The following is a 22842-nucleotide window of genomic DNA, read 5'->3' on the forward strand; positions in this document are numbered from 1 at the left end:
CCCCCTGTAAATGTCACCCAAGTATAATTTTTCATGTGGTGAAAAAAATATTATCGCTCCAATTCTACTTATTTCGCATCCAGTGCCAGCCTCTTAACAAGTTATGGACACGTTAAAATATCAGTAAGGGCCTGTTTCACCATTTCCTGATAAGTGCCGGATAGGCTATCCACCACTTAACTTGACAGATAGAGTATGGAGAATAAAAAGTTTGCAATAAAGTGCTGAATAGGCTATCCACAACTTTTTTGACAGATTCTCCATAATTCATCTGTCAAGTTAAGTGGTAAATAGCCTAAAAGGCATTTATCAGGAAGTGGTGAAACAGGCCCTTAGTCTTGGGTCACCCGTTTTCGTATGTCACCGTATGTCAAGAAAACAATAGCCACCAACCTAGACAGTAGAATTGCGTAAACCTAACTTTTTCTATTCAAACTCCGTCTTCCTTGACCCTTGTCTTCTATTCCGTCGACATTTTACTAATGTGTGCTTGTCGATTAGTTATAAAAAATTAAGAAGTTTTTAAAAAAGTATACACACTACACAGTTAGTCGGCTGTTTTATACTGGACAACTCAACATTATGAAATGTAAGGCTGGATATATTATGCGTTCATCGATCGCGCGATTAATTATTAGCTACTGCCTACTACACCGCGAGATTACAACAAGCATGTGTATGTAATGATTTATTTGAATATTAATTTTATTTGAATAGTGAAGTGTGCAGGACGTTAAAAACCGGGCCTAACTTGGGAGACAGCTGTTTGAGCGGTGAGAGTACTCTCTCTCTCTCTATGTAGGTCACCTTATAGGTATGTATATTTTTATATGCGGTCAAATATAATGGGGGTGTCATTTCGATTGACAACTATGTAGTTTATATTCACGCTCTCTTGACGCGCCAAATCATTCTTGCATGTCTATAGCCTACAATACAAACGATCGCAACTCTACCAAATCTTTTCTTCTTTTTTTCTTCTCTATGCTTTAGCAGCTATAATACGTCGATTGAAAGAAGTAACATCTCTAGTCTCTACAAGAGTAATTTATGCCTTTTTTCGCTACGCTAAAATAACTAACAACTACAACCATTTTTAGTTTTCCTCTAATTTAAAATAAAGCTAAGTAACGTTTCTAAATAAAACTTGGTAATTTATCTAAATAACTGAACAATTTTTACCTATATTCTACTACCTATATGGCTACTTGTCTACTACTGGAATGCAAAGATGAGTATGATGAGAGGCACCGCGATGACGCACGTCAGGTACACCGAAGTCCGAGGCTCACACTCAGAAGTTACCAAGAAGTGTTCGTTCCACAGCGAAGCGTTGTTGCGAAGCGGGACTTCTAGAACTACCTGCAAGAAGAAAAAGTAAGTTTTATTTCAGGCTTCTCCCAACAAAGGCTAACCTAACCTAACCTAATGGCCCCATAATTTTGCGCCTAACTATTGAGCTCAAATAGCATACCAAACCTAGTTGTTGTATTTCGATCTTCAATTTTAAGATTTTAGGTATGAGGATTGGGTATGACTTATGAGGATACTACACTCCTGATATCGCCGTCACAAGCTTGAATAAAGTTACTGCGAACATTAGTAGGTTCCGTTTAGTATTTTTTATCGCCTATCAGTATCACCACAGTATCACCGTAAATTTTCCTTTATTATTAATAATTCAGCAGTTCTCTACTATTCAAAACAGGAAGCCCTGTAAGAATCTTTATAAATTCCTTAGAAGGCTATCTTCTAGTCGTCTACAATCTGTATTCTATATCGTATTCTGTACATGCACTTGATTTGTCATGACGGCCAACTCAACTATTTTAAGCCACATCAATAATGGTAACTGTATATCCAATGATCGTGTTCTTAATTTTATGTTTTACGTTTGAACTGTTTGACTAATGCCGACCTTGGCCTCGGTTTTATGTTGTTTATTTTTACTCGCGAAAAACGATTCGTGTCTGGGGTTATTAATGCGTATGATGCCAAACACTGGTCTCTGTTGTGTCTCGTACGGAAGGAGTAATTGCAAGGACCCTAGTAATTTTGAGAAGGTGTTGTTAGGGACAATGCTTAAGTCTCTCGCTGGCTTTTTTTATGAAATAAGGGGGCAAACGAGCAAACGGGTCACCTTGATAGTAAGCAATTTCCGTCGCCCATGGACATTCGCAGCATCAGAAGAGCTGCACCAGGTGCGTTGCCGGCGTTTTCAGGGGGAATAGGTTAATAGGGGAGGTTAGGGATGGGAAGGGAAGGGAATAGGGGAGGGTAGGAAAGGGAATAGGGTAGGGGATTTGGCCTCCGGTAAACTCACTCACTCGGCGAAACACAGCGCAAGCGCTGTTTCACGCCGGTTTTCTGTGAGAACGTGGTATTTCTCTGGTCGAGCCGGCCCATTCGTGCCGAAGCATGGCTCTCCCACGTCTAAAGGCTTGTAAACAATATATCTGGACGATAGAGATTTTTATTGAGCTGTAATTCTTAATTAAACTTAGTTGCTATCCTGAAAAAGATAGAGCTACGTCTATTGCGAACAAGGCTCCTCAAGGGATGGCCAGGGCCACCCTACCTCTAGTAGTCGATGCGGAAGAGGTTCGTCCTGATCGCTTTAAATTGGGAGTCCGTCACGATTCACGGCAAGGGCTTCAACGTAGGCATTGAAGGTGTGAATATGGTTTTAGCTTAGGAATTTTCACAAGCATATTATGAAGCATCAATCTACTCTACATTTGAGTCACCAATTCACCATAGTAACGGTTCCCATGTTTAAGTCATCATGGTAAGGGTTTCTACTTTCTACGTACGCATCAAAGATAATGTGGTTCCGTTTCAGAGAATTTCTGGATTTCATTTTCAATCGACTCCACATTTGAGTACATGAATAAAGACATACACAACGCATGTATATTTCGATTTTCGCGGATCACTGCACTGGGCGCGGTTTGGCGCCATCACGCGTCACTGCCTGACAGATGTGGCACCCAGATTGTGGCCACACAGCTGATTTATAACAGGTTATCTCCAAGGAAAAAAAAAACAGTAAAGTGTTGCTCTACTGTTTTTTTTTATATAAGCAGTGTTCTACTAATAGGAGAGGTAAATGATGCATAAGTTATAAGTAAAATATATACGCGTAGTCGGGCTGTCTAATATGAAGATGGTTTACTATAATATATAAAAGTTTGTAACGATATTTTAGGATGTTTGTGTGTGTGTGTTAGATAGAGTTCAATGTAAAACATTAGTGAAAGACTGAAAGTACTGCAGGCAGTAGCAGGCTAGTAGCGCTGCCATTGTTATTTTTGACTTTTATGATTCTATGAGAAACGCCCAAATATCATGAATTTACCTTTACTAAATAATAAAATAAGTTATTCTTTCAGCGCTGCTATCTCTACATTCAATTATAATGGGACACTTATGTGTTTAAAGTATTTATTATGCTATACTCCACTCGGGCTAACTTGTCGCTAGCGGTCGTTGACTCCCTGTCAAAAACTTGTCATTTTCCATATAAAACCACGATTGACAATATCTGACACTTCATTGTCAATCGCGGTTTATATGAAAAATCTACGAATAATAAAAACTAAGGAAGAGTCCGTCAAAAAATATGCTCCAAAATACTTGTCAAAAAAGTGTACCTTAGGTACACATTTCAGTACATTTGCAATATTTAGGTGGCCTTGAGCGGTATAAAGACTGACGTTACATGACAGTTCGAATGGAACCAAATTTAAAACGGTAATAATATGGGAGTTATGTTTCCTTAGTTTTTATTATTCGTAGTGGAAAATGACAAGTTTTTGACAGGGAGTCAATGACCGCTAGCGACAAGTTAGCCCGAGTGGAGTATATGTACTCACATACAGTTTTGCTCGATAGTTTTACTCCAAATCGAGTAATAATAATAACTGTGTGGACCGCAAAACTAACAGCTCGAAGGCGCGCATCGAGCCGGCTCGATGGAATTAAATATATCGATTTAGAATAAAACTATCGAGCAATGCTGAATGTGTGGCCGAAATCCCGAGTCGCGGGTTTTGCTCGACGTTATTGCTCGATCGAGCAAAACCGTTTGTGAGTACTTAGCATTACTTAGTTTTGTTACAACCTGTTTGATGTTTCATATTCACATTGCGTTATTCTCTGCCCTCGCTATTTTGTGCACTAGACATCCGAAGGTCGATACATATGCTAAATAATGGCGTGATCTCAGATATGAGATCAGTAGACAATACCAGGGTATTATAAAATATAATAGCAATTTGTAATTTATAGCAATGACCACGACTACGTTTACTGACTCGTAGTACTCATATAATTCGAAGAGCAACGTTTACTACAGTAAATAAATTTATGGCACGTAGTATAATATATTTAGTTTATGTGCAATATAACGATTGTCAGTCAACGAATCATGCAGAATCGTGAGCCACGGTTCTTGGCATGGAATTTTCTAGTATCGAAATTCTCTGATAGTACACCAAAGACTTCAGAAGTTCAGACTAACAAGTACCTACCTTCTGCGATGAGAACAGGTCCAGCGGTAGTGCACACCGCTCGGTGCTGTTGGTGCACTCCCGCAGCGCGGTCCGAGCGACGTCGTACCGGGTCTTCTGCAGGTCGAAGCGGGCTCTGATGAAGTTCTTCTGCACTTCGTTCTCCGAGTTGAAGATGAAGAAGTAGTAGCCGTTGGATGGTACCCTGCGATGGTAAAGAATACTTGTCACCACATTGAATTTGTATGCCTCACTTAGCGCTGCAATATAGAGGGAGGAGCACAGACATAGATCAAGATAAATACCGCATGTCGCTCCATTTGTATGAAAACAAGCGTGCCACTTTTTTCCTACCTACTGTGACGTACCGACGATAAGGAACGTGTCTTTTATCTAGGCCAAGGTTTCTATTTGAAATTCTGCAGCTCAATACGGCACTTGGCATTTATAGGCATTTTTTAAATTCCGATTGACGTCCGATTCCGATAGCAGACTAAAGAACAGACTTTCGAAAGACAGGCGTTGCTCGTCGTTTGGGAACGCAATTTGGCACGCGAAGTGTATACACATGCGGTATCTATCTTGATCTATGTCTGTGGGTAGGAGGAATAATGATTCATGATGCAGGTCAATATTTTGAATAGAGCTAGAGTCTCGCCAGATTTAGTATAATAACCATGTGATAATAATAATTAATATCAGTTTGAGTATCATTAAGTTGCGGTGACTTAACTAAAATACTGTCTTTTCCTTAAACGTCGAAAAAGCTATAACATAAAATAGGAAGTTTTTTATGTGGGTCTTTTGACTTTTCGTCTTTCGTTTGGCTATTTTATTTATTATCACTAGCATTCGCACTATTTACATCAAATTGTATTGGGTCAGTATTAAAATAATACCTGTAAGTCAAAGCATTAGTACGAGCCGCGGCCTTGGTATCTGCCTCCGGAGCGCCCGCCTTGCAAGACGGATGCGGCCTCAAGGGCAGGTTGAGGATGAGGCCAGCACACTCGAGCAGCGCCTCCTCGCTGCTGGAGAAGGACGACCAGAACTCCGAGTTGGACATGTCGAAGGCTGTGGTCTCGTTTAGGTGAACGTGGTGCTCTGCGTAACCGTCTGGATCCAAACCCTGTAACGACCAGTTGGTAATGGTTGTTTCGTTTAACTAGATTTTAATGGTGAAATTAGGTGAAATTAGACAACATCATAGTTTACTGGACTTTAATGGTAGAATTTTTTCTTGGTAAATGGTACGTATGAAGTGTGTGAGCAGACGATGAGTAGCGATTGCCGTGAAGGTTTTCAAGGCAGTAAAAATATTACTCAAAATCAGTTGTAAACAGTATTATTTGAGATGAAAGAGATCTACAAATCTCTAAGAAATAGTGTAATTCCTTTTAATAGACTGGCAGTGGGCTTGCCAAAAAATCCTCATATTGCTCATATTATTATCCTCACATCACACTTTTAGTGTTGTAAGTGCCCATTTAGGAACGACGATAACAAGATTCCGATATCCTACCAGACGACCCGTTGGTTTTAGCAACCTGTGTCTTAAAAGCACTGACACCGCCCATTTCACTGTGATAATATTGTATCTACTTTATCACATTTTAACTGTGATAAAAAGGCCTTGTTCCTTGATCAGTACCACTATTTGCACATTACAGTAGTAGCCACGTGATTTACGTTAAACCTAATATATTCTGTCTACAAACACTGACACTGACCTCTTCAGCAGCGTAATCCCGAGCTCCATCATCTTCATTCAGCTCTTTCTCCAGCGCTGCCTGCTGCAGCAACAGTTCTCTCTTGGTTCTTGCATCTTTCATAGACTCCGAGCGTTTTTCTATAAGTGAAGTAATAGAACCTATTTGAGATTTTTTTGAAGTAATTTCAAATATTATATTTACTAAACTCTACAAATTTGCTTAGACTAAAGATGTGTAACACAAATTCACTATGTTTCAAACCACAGGCGCATTATGCAGCAAGTTCGTTCGTTCTTTGATTCCCAACCATGACCTCCAATTTAAATTCACCTACATTGGTTAAAATTTAGTTTGTTATTATTTTGACTTGACGGATGTTGTTCGTAGACGGTAGAGTCCACACCCTGTGGATGCTCCGGTGTTAGGGCGAAACGCGCGTCGAGGTTTTCAACCTGCATGGTGGTGAGGGGCCTTGCACGGATTTGCCGACATTATTGCTTGTGTGGTGGTGGTGTTTGCAAGTTCTTGCATGCGAGTGTACGCATAGGCAGTGTGGGAGGAGGGAGGTGCTGTACGCATGCCTATGCGTACACTCACTCATTTACTTAAAAGTTGAGGTTTATTTCGCAGAATATTGCTAAAAATAATAACAAACTAAATTTTAAGCTATGGATGTCCGCAAAGTAACGCCTGATTCTATTAATTACTATACCTACATTGATTCAAATCATCTGCATCTAGTTTTTGAAAGTTTGAAAATTACTCACGATGTCTTTCAACCTTAGTCTGCTCTTCATTTATAGCTTCTACAAGAATGTTCCTCAACCGTTTTAGTTCTTCATCAGAACCTGTTACGTTGAGTTTAGGAGTTCCTGGTATAGGCTTCTGAAATATTTAATTGTAACTTTCATAAATCACAATAATTATGGTAAATGCATTTAAATGGTCATGTAGGCTTCATCCTGATAATGATAATGCTATGTCCACACTATGCGCTTTCGTCTTCAGTTTTCGTCATCTTCTTTCATTCAACTTTCGTTTTGGTGTATTCAACAATTGAATGCGTCAACGAACGCAACGCCAACTGTCATTTTTAATAACAAAGCGAAAGTTTTGGATTCGGTCAGAGGGCATGCGTCGCGGGCATGCCTCACGTTCGCTGTTCACTGCGCTATAACGCATGCCCTTGACGAACAGAAAAAGGCACAGTGTGAACAAAACTATAGAGGACTAGATGCCGCCCGCAGGCCGCAACTTCGTTGCACTAAAATTCGTTTTTTCCGGGATAAAAAGTATCATATGTCCTTTCCTGGGAATCAAACTATCTCTACACTAAATTCGGCAAAATTTGTTGACAAAAGACACTCTCGCATTTATAGTATTTATTTTATTTTATTCGGAAAACTTACAGCTTGCAAAACTAGTAATTACTAGCTTGTATTAGTAAGGATTGTCCGTAAATATTATAAAGCTAGACGTAAAGTCATGATAAATGATGGAGTATAAAATTTTTACCTCTTCCGTGTATTCCATTCCTAATGATTCGTGTAATTTAACAAGAACACGCTTCCCTCTGTCTCCTAAAGATCTCAGTCGTTGCAACACGTCCTCAAATACCTCCTTCGAGTTGGACAGTTCTTCGTTGTTCTGAAAGTATTATGGTGATTTTTTATACGAGTATAATATTTCGTATGAATTTGCATATGAATAATCAATAATATTAATAAATTGATATTTATACAGGGTCTTTCAAAAATGGTAAGCGACTTACTATCCCACTTACTGTAAGCCGAAAATCACCCCCTTTCGGCTTACTATACCACTTTTAAACACGCAGTATAAAATACAATTGATTCGTTTTTATTTTTATTTTAATAATGCCCTAATCAACATTTTAGCTCAGGCAACAGCAGCTGTTTTATTTTATCGTGCCCTATTTTATAATTAGACTATATTGATGTATTATTTAATAGCATTGAGCTGTTCAAACACTTCATAAGTCAGTAGATAAAGAAAATTATCTTTATTTATAATAGACTCATTATTTTTATTTACTTGATAAGATATCCCGGTCATATAGTAAATCATAAAAACCTGTAGTTGCTACCTCCAAATTTCAAATCAGTATGAGTAGATATTTTCCAATTAATCGTAATATATCATAATAATTGTACCTAGTCCTACTGTAACTGAAAGATAAAGCCAATATAGTAACAGTTTCAAATATGTAAGCTAGAATTAAAATTAATAATATGTATAGTGTATACTATAATAGTATTCAACATATTAGTAAACATTCTCATGTTGTCAATGCGGGATTAAGGCAAGTCCAGTAAGTTCTAAAACACTGAAGCATAAAGGTACTAATAAAAATATAGCATTTAATACTTACCATAAGTTCATTATCTAATGTAGTACTAACTCGTGATTAAGGTAAATATTTACTTACTTTGTCATCGGTGTTAGTAATTGCATCGCTGTTTACATAGCTATCGTTGCTTATTGTAGTGAAATTAAGTTCGAGAGTGTTTGTTTCATCCACTTTCTCTTTCTGTAAAACGTGTGTGGTGATATCATCTACTTTACTTTCTGATTCATCAATATTTCCAGTGTGTTCTTTTCGATTGTTTCCAACATCTAGTGAAACTGTTTTTGTATTAGCTTTTAGGGTAATTTTATTATTTGCTTCAGATGCAGGTTCCAGGTGTTTAAAAGTATCATTATTTGAGACTGGTTCACTTATGTTGCCATCTAAATCTGAAATAGTAAAAAGAAAATGTTACATGTAATTTATACTACTAACTTTATGTTGAATTGATAAATTTCTAGGAACATCTTATTTACTAATAATAAAGGATAATGAGGAGAACAATGAAATTGTTTTTATCATGTTCTTATCACTGAATATACAACACGTGAATGGAAACATTTTCTTAAGAAAGGATGTGTATTTAATTTATCATCGCAAACAATTTGTTTTGCAAAATTTTTGTTAAAAATTTGACATATCTACTGTTAAGTAAACCTTATTTCAACGCAAATCAAACAACTACTTCTTATTAATAATTACCGAATTATGTAATTTACAAAATAAAAGTTATGCAAAAAAATATCATTACATACCGTACTTAATTTACTTATTTATACTTATAATATATTTGGTTTAATGTAAGCTGCAGCCTATTAGCTGCATAATAATGGTAAACAAGTGAGAAGCTTTTGTCAATATAGCACGAAAGAAATTACTATGCTGATAAAGCTGACTTCAAACAATTAACACATTCGAATTCGAATATTTAAAAAGAGACATAAATGTTTTGATAAGAAAATCGACTAATCGCAGTAGGTAATTTGGCATGGAGTTTGTACTACCTTTAAATGAGATCCATTTCCTCTGATCTTTGTCCACATTGGTGTCTCTGTGTCTGTGTAGAGCTGGTAATGACATCAAATGCGACGGTGGATGGTAGTGCTTAAACTTCTCCGTCTTAGCCGCTTCTTGTATCGCGTGTAGCTTCTCTAAGATTTGCTTTAACTCCTGTAAAAGATCGTTAAAATGGATGAGAATTTCATCATCATCATTATTTTTCTACATCCTATGTGATGGTTCAGTTTTATTTTGATTGCAATTTTCCTGATTTTGTGGAAGAAAGTATAATGTATGTGCATAATATAAAACTTTATTATTCATTACTTATATATTTTTTACAGCCTATATCAAAAACATCGCGACGTTATCTAAATTATGACTTGTAATGCTAGCTAAGTGGTTTTCAGTATGATTTGTACATGATGATTAATTCATCATGTACAAATCATACATCATTTTAATTTATAATTAACATGAACTACTTAACATAATATAAGGTTCACAACATAAAAAATATAATAATAGGGTTGTTTTAAAACTATTTATATCCTACCTTCGAATCATGATCAGCGATGTCGGCAGATGGCATATTGTCTGATGACGTAGCGTTTGTTGATTGATCAGGATCATGAAAACTAACTCCAGCTTTGTGACGCTTCATTGTTTCTGCAAAAATACATTGATATAATGTTCTTTGTATTACATAATTATTGCAACAAATTTTAAAGAATAGTATAAAACCAGAAGCATAGAATTGACTGTGCTTATAGGTCACTTCTATCTTATGTTTAGTCAGTTTAGTTATAATAATATTGGTACGTAATTTATGTATAAATTATCCTTTTCTTTCCTACCAACATAGCGTTAAAGCCCGATCCTAATTTAAACTTATATGTATCAATGGATTTGTAAAGACCCCGAAAAATAGACTATTCAATTTCGTTCACACTTCAAATAGCTTCCAAACTTGTAAGTACCTGGTCTATTAGCCTTCCCGTCTGTCTTCTTCAACTGTTGCAGCTTCTGTATCAGCATGGTGTCGTTCAGTAGGCCAAGTTTGTTCGCCTCGTAGAGTTCGTCGACCTCCTCAGACGAGTCGTCACCGATGTACGCACACTCCTGCAAGTGCTTGTAGCCTTTTATCATTATCAGTGACGCGCCTGGAAAACTGAATAAGGATTCAGTGTGTATCTTCTGTGTAGGATTGTAAGCTTTTGGGTTCAGGATTCATCACGATCAGAACGATTAAAGGGAACAAAATGACATATTTGGGTTCAGAGAATGTACACAATGAATACAGTATTTATTATTGTTGATGGCATATTTTAATTATTAACAACTACATAATTAAGTAGTTTAAGTGTTTGTTCTAAAAGTAATAATTAAAGTGTAGGTAAATACATGCTGAAAACATAAAATGGTATGCGACATGTGTATTTTTTGATGTTGACTTAGTTGTCTAGGCTGGTCGATAATACACTTGTTCATAGCTGTATTTAGTTCAAGTGGTGGAGACAGCTAGATAGCTAGATATATGAAATAGATAGGTAGATACCTATCTATTTCATATATCCATGTTTATGATAAGATATAGAGCTGATCATTAGACGTATAACACTTCACTATAACTTTATCATGATCTTTTTATTACTAAAATCGATGGTCTATGTTTTAGTGATGTTTTATGTTCATTTAGTTATTGACACACTAAGATATTGACACATTAAGACATTACTAAACACTCAAATCTACGATCAAATTTAATGTTCTTATTATTACACGCGTTATGTTTAATGACTACCTAGAAATTAATATTTTATGCAAATAATACATCAAACAAGAAGTGTTTTACCAAACCTAATCTAAAAAAAGCGGGATGATTTTGATCTTACAAACCATGCACCAGGTGAAAATTGTACAACATCTGCTAAGGTATTGTATCCAATGTTACAGCTGTAACAATTAGAATCAACCTAATGTCACTCAAACTTATACGTCTAGCTGTTAAAGTTCTTAACCGTTCCCAACAAACAAAATTTATAAATATCCTCAAGAGGGATAATAATAACTATCATTACCTCACACACGCCGATACCGTCACCGTAGATCCCTGCAGGAGGTAGAAGCCCCAGTACTCCTTCATGTCGTCCTCCAGCACCAGCTCCCTCGTCATCGACACCGGTACCAGCTCATCCACCAGCTCGGGTGGACCGGGCACCACGAACGCGTTGAACGTGGTATTCGATTTCACCACTTGTTTCTATAGAATTTTGAGTTTATAGTGGTATAGAATTAAGATTCAATAATTATTTTGTTTTTTTTTTGCAATATTATATGGGACCAACAGATAATTTTTCGGACCAGCGTTACTTGGTCGGCTTATGTCAAACCCAAGCGACTGATAACTGACTTGACAAGAGACCGACCAATGACGTAGCCTGTCTACTGTCTGCCTGTATTCTCTGATAGTACCTTGGTTTTCTGGACGTTTATGAATTATTTCTAAGTTGGGCCTATAACAAATCTGATATGCTATGTACTCATGTATCACATGAGGTTTTGCTCGATAGTTTTACTCCAAATCGAGTAATTATTAATGTGTGGACCGCAAAACTCAGCTCGAAGGCTTGCATCGATCCTCATGGAATGAAATATATCGATTTAGAATAAAACTATCGAGCAATGCGGAATGTGTGGACGAAATCCCGAGCCGCGAGTTTTGCTCAACGTTATTGCTCGATCTAGCAAAACCGTATGTGAGTCCTTAGCATAAGGGACCAACTATGTGAGTTCTGTTATTACTTTTGTTAGTTTTTACCTATACAAGGCTAAGCCTTAGAAATTACTATTACGTACTATGTATTTCGTGTCAGACATGATATCGATTTGGCTTGTTTCTTATTTCATCTATACATATCTATACATATAATAAAATCGTAGAAGTAAAATTTTTGTACATTGAAAATAAACTTGAAAAAATGAGTCAGGGCCCAGGGGCATGTTAGAAGAGTAGTAGAACACATTTTAACTGTTTTTGAAATTTTTGTTTCTCTGTTTGTCTGTTTGTACAGGCTAATCTTTGAATCCGCTGGACGGATTTCAATGAAATTTGGCATGATGATACCTTACATCCCTGGTCAACATCTTAGACACTTTTTTTTAACCGACTTTCAAAAGGTGGAGTTAATGTTTACTTTGCTGTTTGTGGTCAGATTTTCAAATTTCTTTTTTTGTTGTATAGATTGCCCGAATTTGATACCATGTTTAGAATGAAATCGGCCAAGGGCGAGTCGGACTCGCGCACGAAGGGTTCCGTACCGTTATAGAGAAAAAATAGGCCAAAAGTTGTGTTTTTGTATGGGAGCCCCCCTTAAATTTTAATTATATTCTAAGTTTATTATTCATTATTAAAGTACACATACAATTAAGGATTCTGTGAAAATTTCAACTGCCTGCCTGTTGTCATCATTGATATCAAGCAAAAAAGGCCAAAAAATCATGTTCAAATCATGAGAGCCCCCCTTAATTTCGTTGCAGGTCCCAAACCAGTTTGAGCCTGTATCTCGGGTTCCCTGAGATCAAATCTTTCGTGGTTGGATACCGCTGTCGATCCTGGTGACGCAGGAGGGAGATACAGTGGTGGCAATGTGTGGTGGCCGGTGGGTCAACGCCCATAAAGCAATTACATTGTGGGTAAGTAAGTAAACAACTTCAAGCGTTATTTTGTACTGGTTTAATTGTAGGTTATGAATCTGAGAATAAGAGGTAGGTTAAAGAGAGATTGATGCCTACATTAAATCACGTCTTCTGAAGTCTATCCTCTATCACCGTCACATGTTGCTTTCCCCTGTCCTGTGGCCCCCTACCCTGTCCACGCCAAGCGGTCTTCGAAAAAAGGATTTTTTAAAACGATAAGTATTAGAGGTTCAAGTTTCCTGGGTCTTTGATGTAAATTAAAAATTTCGTGTGTAATATAGATCTAAATAAAATAGTCATAGTGTTCAATTTTCTAAATCTCGATTTTAATAACATACTTTCACGCGGACGAAGTTGGGGGCAACAGCTAGTTACCTAATACTACTGTAGATTTTTTTCCTAGTTCATGTATAATTTTAGAAGCCTTATCAGCAACTTACAACTGTCAATATTATCAATAATGAGGCCAGTGCTTACATAACCGACAGTAATCCGTGATAAGTTATCAGCTATCGCGTGATGGACACCGTAGACATGGTGGAGAAGTTCACTGACATTACTCATATTGTTAAATCCAAAGAAGCAGACTTTAGTGGATTCGCGTGAAGAAAAGAATCATCAACAACTGAGACTATTTCTCGGTCAATATTCATTTTATATGACGTCGGAAATAAACGAAGCGACTTACCTGACACCAAGTGGGTGAGATCTTGCTATCTATAAGGCGCATGTCTGTCATACTCATCGGGTACATCTGGCCAGAGAACACTCGATATCTGCAATACGAATGCCTATTTTAGATTTATCAGACAAGAGAAATTTTAAGAAGGCGAAAATCCGGCTACCGGGTCCTAGATTGTATGTTATGTCAGATCTAGATTGTGTAGATGAAACTAACGATAAGAAAAGAGATAAGTAATTTGTAAAATTTTAAAAATCCTTTTAAAAAATATTTCTCGTAGAGTTACTTACTTCATATCTACTACATTTTCTCTTTTGTGTTAGTCAATATTTAGGGAAATCCAAGAGAAGAATATGAACTCTCACTCCTTGATCCAGGATCACTATTAGCTATGCTATATATCCTCACTTAAAATGACCTGTTGATTGATTGATTGATAAACATACCGCATGTAGAGCGGCACGAAGATGAAGACGCAGGGCAGCATGATGACCAGCGCCAGCAGCCGGCACAGCCGTATCGGTCCGCGGTAGCATGATCGCGCGCCGGTGCTGATCTGACGAGATGGACGAGGTCGAGGGATGCCAGCTGTGTCAGGAAAAACCACCATTACTAAAATTATAATTTATAAAGAAGCAAGGTGTGTTTGTTTGGATCGAATAAGCTTCAAAACTATTATTATCAGACCATCATGGCAGCACTACAGGTGGAAATATAAGTTTAAAACTGTCATGCTTCGACACAAATTTGTCGGCTCGTCAAAATGCGCACCGACAAAATTCGCTGATAACCTTTGTGAAATAACGGTCATGCTATGTCATTAGTGAGGTAAGTAAAGGTGAGTAAGGAAGGCCTCTGCTTACTGCACTCACTGAGTTGTGGATTCAATTATAAATTTATTTTCTCTCTTTGTCAGGTGGATTTAAGGACCAGAAACGATGTTTGCAATACTAGGTATAACGATAGGGCTATAAGACGTGTCCATGGGCGGCTGCTATCGCTTACCAGATTATGATATTATCTCCTGATGCATTTGAAAAAAGTTTCAAAATAACAATAACGAACTACTCACATTCCAAAGGCTCTAACTCCTGTGGATCCATGGTCCATCTGTCTCCAACATACTTCACTCACTCACCAGTTGAAAGTCTCTGCAAAATGACAAGTATAGGTACGTCACAAAGTTCCACTGTTATGCTATCTCCTAACCCAAATACACACTGATAACTATAATTCTGTATATTAGTAAATAAACCATTCGATAATGATGTCTGCAGCTATTATGTAATTACTTATTAGTTACTACCTGGTTAGTTAAATAGTTTTTTGTCATTTATAAACGTTTGTTAAATGATAAAATATTGTTTCTTTACATAGTTTGGTTTCAAACCTTTTACTGATTATGTTTTATGTCTTTAAAAATGTTATGATGAAAAAGTATGTTTTCTTCCAAAAATTTAATGCAATATTTTAGTTACTACTAGTGACCCGCCCCGGCGTCACACGGATTTAAAATATTATATAACCACTGAATAAATGATTAAAATCGATAGCCTATGATCCTTCACGTGGTCTACTTCTCATTTGTGCCAAATAACATAAAAATTGCTCCAGTAGTTCGCGAGATAAGCCCTTTCAAATAATTTCCCCCGTTTTTTCACATTTTCCTCTTAGTCTTAGCGTGATAAAATATAGCCTATAATAAAATAAATAAATAAAGCTTTTTTCATTCCATAGAAAATACATTATATGAATTTGCATTAAAAAGAACATTTGATTGTTATAAGAATATTTCATTTACATTCACTACGATATATTAATTAAGACATAATCAGAAATATATAATTTATAAATAAATTAGTTAATTGCATGCGTTTGTAATTCCTAATTCGTAATAATTATATTTATTAATATTCAATTCTATTATTATTTATTTTCTTATTTTTCTATGGACCCCCTAAGGGTAAAAGCCTCCTCCAAGGTAAACCATTTGTCTTTTTTCATCGCGATGCTCGGCCAATTTCTACCAGCTGTGGCTATTATTTCATCCGACCATCTAGCGATCGGACGGCCTCTGGATCTTTTTCCTTTTGGGCCAGACTGCTGTCGTCATATCTCGCTATGTGTCCTGCCCACTACCATTTCCTTTGTAGCATGTATGTCAGAGCATCGCTAACTTTGGTCTTTTTCCGGATGTCTGTATTTCTTACGTACTCTATCTTTGAGTTTTAGGCCTAAAAAGCTTCTTTCCATTCGCCTTTGTGTTTTGTAGTCGAATACCCACGTTTGACACCCGTAACTTAGGCATGGTAGTAAAGCTGTGTCCATAACCATCTTTTTAGTGGATATAGGTAATTGTGATTTAAATACATATATCCTTATGGGCCCAATATTTATTCCAAGTTATTGCTACTCTTCGCTCTACTTCTTCTGCGTTTCGGCTCTTCTTAAATGATATTTGTTTACCTTTGTTTTTTCCAAATTCTTCTCCAGTCCGACTTTTATACTGGCTTGATGTAAATCATTGATCATTATATTGAGTTTCTGTAAGTCTTCGGAAAATAATACAATATCGTCGGCGAATCTGAGATGGCTCAAGAATTTGCCATTTATCTTAATGCCTTGTTTACAATTTTGGGGACATTGGGTCCCCCTGTCTCAGTCCTCTTTTTATATTTATTTACGCACCGATTTTATCTAGTTTTACACTGCTTGTACAATTTTCATAGATGTTTTTTAAAATGTTGATATATTTTTTGTTTAGACCAAGAGATTGTAAAGCTTCCCAGATACTTTCGCCTAATATCCTTCCTTAATATAATAGCCTTCCTCAATAAATGGGCTATCTAACACTGAAAGAATTGTTCAAATCGGACCAGTAGTTCCTGAGATTAGCGCGTTCAAGTTAGCCTTTTGAAATAATTTTCTCCGTTTTTTCCACATTTTCCTTTATTTCTTCGCTCCTATTAGTCTTAGCGTGATAAAATATAGCCTATAGCCTTCCTCGAGAAATAGGCTATCTAACACTTAAAATCCGTTACGTAGTTTTAAAAATTAAAGGGAACAAAGGGACATGAGGAAAAAAAACAACTTTGTTTTATAATATGTATAGAGTATAGGTAGCAAAAACCTAACCAAAGAGTGCTGTAGAGTCTGATAATGCAGCATTACTTTTGAAATCTTGTCAAACATTATCAAAATGTTGATAAAACTTTCGATCTAAATTGATTACTGGGGAAAGCGAATACCCATCATCATGTTTCCGCGATGTGACTCGTCATTTGGATTTAACACCCCACGAAAAAACAGTGGTGTTATAATTTTGAAAAGTTTCTTTGTCTGAATATGTGTGCGTCTGTAGTCACATCGGAGTATTCAAAATATGGTTTATTTATTTATTTAATAATTTATGTACTTACTTACACATACCTTGTTTATAGAGAAAAACTTAAAATAAGGGATACATTTAAGTTAAGGTGATTTCGAACCTTTTTTGTTAAAAATAAGACATTATCGAGTGTTTATCATCATCAGATCACTCACTGCTAAAATAATATTTGGATATAATTAATAGTTTTTATATCGGGTTTTTATTTTTTATTTCGAACTTTAAGTGTCTAAACACACTAGGCCGAAGTTACGCGACTGAAATTCCGCATGATTACCCCGCAATGTATTTTAAATTACCGATGACACACTATTCCGTCGTGTTCCGTCCGTATATTGTATGCGTTTGACATTGCGGGCGTAGGCCTAATCATGCGGAATTTCCGCCGCGTAACTTCGGCCTAGGCCTAGTGTGTTCGGCCTTGTTATAAATCCCACAAAAACACAGTTAATATTAATTGGCAGTCCGGGGCTGGTCTCCAGGATTGACTGTAACTCCTTACCTCCCGTCCTCATCAATGGTACTACAATCCCATTTAGTAAAGTTGTAAAAAATCTCGGTGTGTCTTTCGATGACAACTTAACTTGGAGGCCACAACTTCAAGAAATCAGTAGGAAAATATTTTCAATTTGGCATTCCTTAAAACGTCTTCGATATGTTCTTCCTACACGAACTAAAGTAGTCTTAGCACAGTCTTTGTTCCTTTCCGTGCTAGATTATGCCGATGCTTGTTTAATAAATTTAACTGAGGATCAACTAAATAAGCTCGAGTGACTACAAAATCTTTCATTAAGGTTTATTTTTGGTTTACGAAAATATGACCATATCACCGAATACCGCATCAAGCTTATGTGGCTCCCAATCCGATATCGCCGTGATTTCCGTGTACTCTCCTTACTCTATAACATTTTATTTGATCCCCATTACCCTACTTATTTAAAAAACAATTTTGTGTTTCATAATTACGATAGAAAACAGCTCCGTTCCTATTCAAAACTTCTCCTTAACGTTCCCGCCCATAATACTAAATATTTCAATTCCTCCTTTACTGTTAGGTCTATTTTACTCTGGAATTCCTTACCAGATCATATTAGGCAAGCTGAAACTTTGAATCGCTTTAAGTCGTTAGTATTTAACCATTATTTTAATATGTCTATCAATCAATAATAGTTACAGGATACACACAGTATAGTATGTATTATTATTTAATATGTATTAGTATTTATAATATATATTATATACACTTATTATGACTATGCATATTATAGTATTAGTCGAATGTATGTATATTTTATTTTTTTATTTTATGAATATATTATATTATATTATATATTATGTATACTTTTGCACATCACCACTTTCCTGAATTCAACATCTCATAAAATTTGTTAAAGGGTTGCCTGGAAGAAATTGCTTTCAAGTAATAAGGCCGCCCTTGTGTACATGTCTCATTTATTGTTTCTGTTATTGTAAATTTTACTGAATATGTCTGTGCGCAATAAAGTATATTTGTTTGTTTGTTTGTTTGTGTGTTAGACACTAACACTCAGCAATGAAATTCGGTAATTTTGCTGCTGAGTTCGAAGTTCGAGAGGCAAGCTTAGAGCTGCAGTGGTATATCAAGTAGTCAGGCAGACTATTTGAAATACCTTTATCTATCGGGTGATATCAAGTCTAGCCGCATATTATATGCATTCCGCATTTGCCCCATACAATACAATCACCCACTAATAAACCGTAAACAAATTAGCCATGCGATTTGATAATGATAACGAGAGTTGAAATATGTCAAACCGGTTATAACTGGATATACTGGTTTAAACAAAAACAAACAACGAATCTGCCGGTAGGTACCGATATTAAAAAATATATTGTGTAAATATACAATAACAATCTGTTACCAACATTTTTAGGAAACTACTAGACATGTTATAGAAACATAAATACCTAGTTACGCATTGATTCTAGAAGAGTTAGGGATAAAACAAACATTGTACGTTTAGAAAATGAAAAATATAATAAAACGAGCTTTTGCCCGCGGCTTCGCTCGCGTTAAGAAGTATTATTATATACAAACTTTCATCCCCATATTTTAACCCCTTTCGGTTGGAATTTATCAAAATTCTTTCTTAGCGGATGCTTACGTCATAATATCTATCTGCATGCAAAATTGCAGCCCGATCCGTCCAGTGGTTTGTGCTGTGCATTGATAGATCACCATGTCAGTCAGTCACATTTGAATTTTATATATTACTAGCTATTTGACCGACATTTGCTCGGTAAAAACACGATAATATATAAAAAGTATCCTATGTCCTTTCCCGAGACCTAAAGTAAATCTCCATTACAAATTTCAGCTAAATCAGTTGAGTGGTTTGGTCATGAGGAGGTAACAGACAAACAGACAATAGCTTTGTCCACATTGTGCCTTTTTCTGTTCATCAAGGGCATGCCTTACAGCGCTGTCAACAGCGAACGTGAGGCATGCCCGTAACGCGCGTTGAAATCGTAGCGCGAGCTATGACACTTTTCTTTCAACGTGGGTGGATTTTGACGTGCGTCACGGGCATGCCTCACCTTCGCTGTTGACTGCGCTATAACGCATGCCCTTGTTGAACAAAAAAAAAGGTACAATGTGGACAAAGCTAAAGAGACTTTTACATTTATTGAATTTATCTTAGTCAATTTTTAACAGGTCATCCAGAGCTCTTGAGAAATAAGAGCCAAGAGGAGATAAATCTTTACCAACTTAAATCTCATAGTATGAGTGAATTGATGGATCTCATATTATAATGAACTACAGCAGCAAGGTCCACTTAATCCATACTAATATTATAAATGTGAAAGTGTATCTGTCTGTCTGTTTGTCTGTTACCTCTTCACGCCCAAACCGTTGAACCGATTTTGTTAAAATTTGGTATAGAGATACTTTGAGTCCCGCGAAAGGACATTGGGTACTTTTTATCCCGGAAAAATGTACGGTTCCCGCGCGATAAATAAATTTTGGCGCAACGGAGTGAGTGCGGGCGTTATCTAGTTATAAATAAACACGCGCGTGCCACGTGCAGTGGTACACATAACACATTGTATCATTAGGTGTAGTAAATTGGTTTTACATAAGTTCATAAATATTTCATTCAATAATGATTCATTTACTTATCAATGTTGTTTGTTTCTCCTGTGGTAGAATTTAATAGTAATGGGCTTTTAAGTTTTGGTATTCATTGTATTTTTGTCTCGATAAAAAAATACCCTTAACGACGTTTGGCACTGGCTATAATAATAAAAACCATTATTGCATAGCCATGATAGTTTAGCATAGCAAATCAACGTCAATCATGGCCGTCATGGGCAATCATAGACGAATATGCTCAAAATGTTCGCATGCATAATGGGCCAACGTACAGTTCTCAAGTTTGTTACGATGCATTGAACTAATATGCAGATGTAGAAATCCGAAACTTTTATGGAAATTCGAATAAGAAACATTTGATAATGAAATATTAGTTAATAATTATAGGCATATTGAAATAATACTTAAATGTTCATTTTTGTTATGCTGGCATTTGGTTCATTGTTTGTTCATTTTTTCTTTCATTCGCCATTTAAAAGGGCATACTTTTCAATCAAAATTTTTATGGGTTTCAACTGTTTTAAATATTAAAATATTAGTTTCTTTGTGAAAATTAATCATTAGGAAGCGATTAGCATGAAGAAAAAAAGTAGGTCAAGTAGCCTATTATTATAATAGAAATAAAGAATGAAGTCCATATTATGAACTAACAGCCGAATGAATTCTGATATTTAAAGCATTTGAATACAAATTATGTCAATTTATTATTCAAATTATCTTGAGCATTTTAGTGAGCTTTATCTTTAAAGATGACCGAACAACGGAATATCAATATTTTGACCTTTGCCGTTTGTTTTGGCTAGGAATTTTAAAAAATGTCGTCTGTCACAGTTATATTTTTTGATTAGTCGATTCTTTTTTGACTAGGAAGCTCAGATTTTGTATACATGACTCTTCAAAAATATAAAACTTTATTAGCTCTGTGGTATTCGAATCAAAATAGCGTTTAGAATAACTTCCTCGTTTTTAGAAGTCAGTTAAAAAGAGAAGAGAAACACTCAAACCAATTAATTATCCACACTGTTATAAATGCGAAAGTATGTTTGTCTGTTACCTCTTTACGCCTAAACCACTGAAACCATTTTGATAAATGGTATGGAGATACTTTGAGTGTCGGGAAACGGCATACTTTTTATCCTATAAACCTATAAACCTTCTTTAATCTTTTCCATCAGAAATCTCTTCACAAATTCCACTAATAATAATATGAAGAAGACAATCAGACAAAATAGACGTACAATATTATATTCATTTATTGGATAAAATCAATGAACAATGTAATATTAATAGTAGGGCATAAGATAAAGTATGTAAATATGAGATACCTACTTTTTATTATTCACGTCTTTATATAAGTCCTTTCGTTAGCACTGAGTCTCACAGCACGGAACTTTTATATACAATTTATAATATTATCGCATCGTTCGGTCTCTTCTTGATAATAAAGTCGACTGAGTTTAGAATTCTTGATTGTGCGTTATCACAGCTTTGTAAAGCTGAGTGTACATACACTACACGAGGCAGACTAGCAGTAGTACAACAGTGTTATAATCGTTAAACAATTATTATTGGTATTATATAATATTATATTATGTTATTTTAAAATGCGTTTTTGATATACTTAATTTAATATTGTTAGAACATCTGTACTTATTTATATCTTTTCACAGACATCACAGACCAATATCTAAGCAGTTTTATGATGTAAGGGCTAACTCGTTTCACTAACCAACAAAAAACAATATTTTTCTTCAGCTACTTCAAAGTAAATTAGAAGACGTGAGTGGTAGAACACAATAACCAACATTTTATAGCATGCGAACAATTAACCATTTTTTCCCTTATATATTTTGAACAAAGTTACAAACTTTTCTACCACTTCCATTTCTGCAAAAAACGCAATGTTTTACTTACTTGATTATTCCACTCACGTCTTTAATTATGACAACAATTCAACTCTTAAGTACTTGTGATCTCGCCCAGATTTAAATCTATACATTATAATATAGATTTCCCATTGAATTACTGTTTTTGCTGATACAGAAATTTTGTTGAGTAGTTTAAATATTTAAATTGACGTACTACGTAAGGGACTGTATATTATAATATATATTATTTTAGAAACAACTATAAACAACCTATTCTAATGTTTTTTTACAAATTTCGATCACTGTTGTATTTTCTGTAAGAAACCGCTCGAACAGGTATGACTACCAAATTGAATGCATGTTCTTGTTCTATACGAGAGTAAGGAAAATTATATTAGGTTTAAGCTGAACAGCCTACTATGTAGTGCAACAAATCAAAATTGTTTGGTATTAAGTAATACCTTACCACAAATAGATGTGGT

At 35.8% G+C, this 22842-nt stretch overlaps 1 protein-coding gene across 1 annotated transcript; it reads right to left on the minus strand.

Annotated features, from left to right (window-relative positions):
• Nucleotides 1-1039: 1039 nt before the first annotated feature.
• On the minus strand, nucleotides 1040-21924 carry LOC121727543. The gene is made up of 15 exons (XM_042115421.1): nucleotides 21822-21924; nucleotides 15044-15122; nucleotides 14418-14559; nucleotides 13978-14065; nucleotides 11672-11853; nucleotides 10571-10761; nucleotides 10147-10259; nucleotides 9596-9761; nucleotides 8673-8980; nucleotides 7739-7870; nucleotides 6991-7108; nucleotides 6242-6360; nucleotides 5411-5640; nucleotides 4533-4716; nucleotides 1040-1362 (listed from the first exon to the last, which is right to left on the minus strand). The coding sequence occupies exons 2-15, from the start codon at nucleotides 15072-15074 to the stop codon at nucleotides 1216-1218; spliced, it is 2151 nt and encodes a 716-aa protein (XP_041971355.1). The 5' UTR covers nucleotides 15075-15122; nucleotides 21822-21924; the 3' UTR covers nucleotides 1040-1215.
• Nucleotides 21925-22842: the final 918 nt, after the last annotated feature.

Source organism: Aricia agestis, chromosome 6, assembly GCF_905147365.1.
Source record: "Aricia agestis chromosome 6, ilAriAges1.1, whole genome shotgun sequence".
NCBI classification, from domain to species: Eukaryota; Metazoa; Arthropoda; class Insecta; order Lepidoptera; family Lycaenidae; genus Aricia; species Aricia agestis.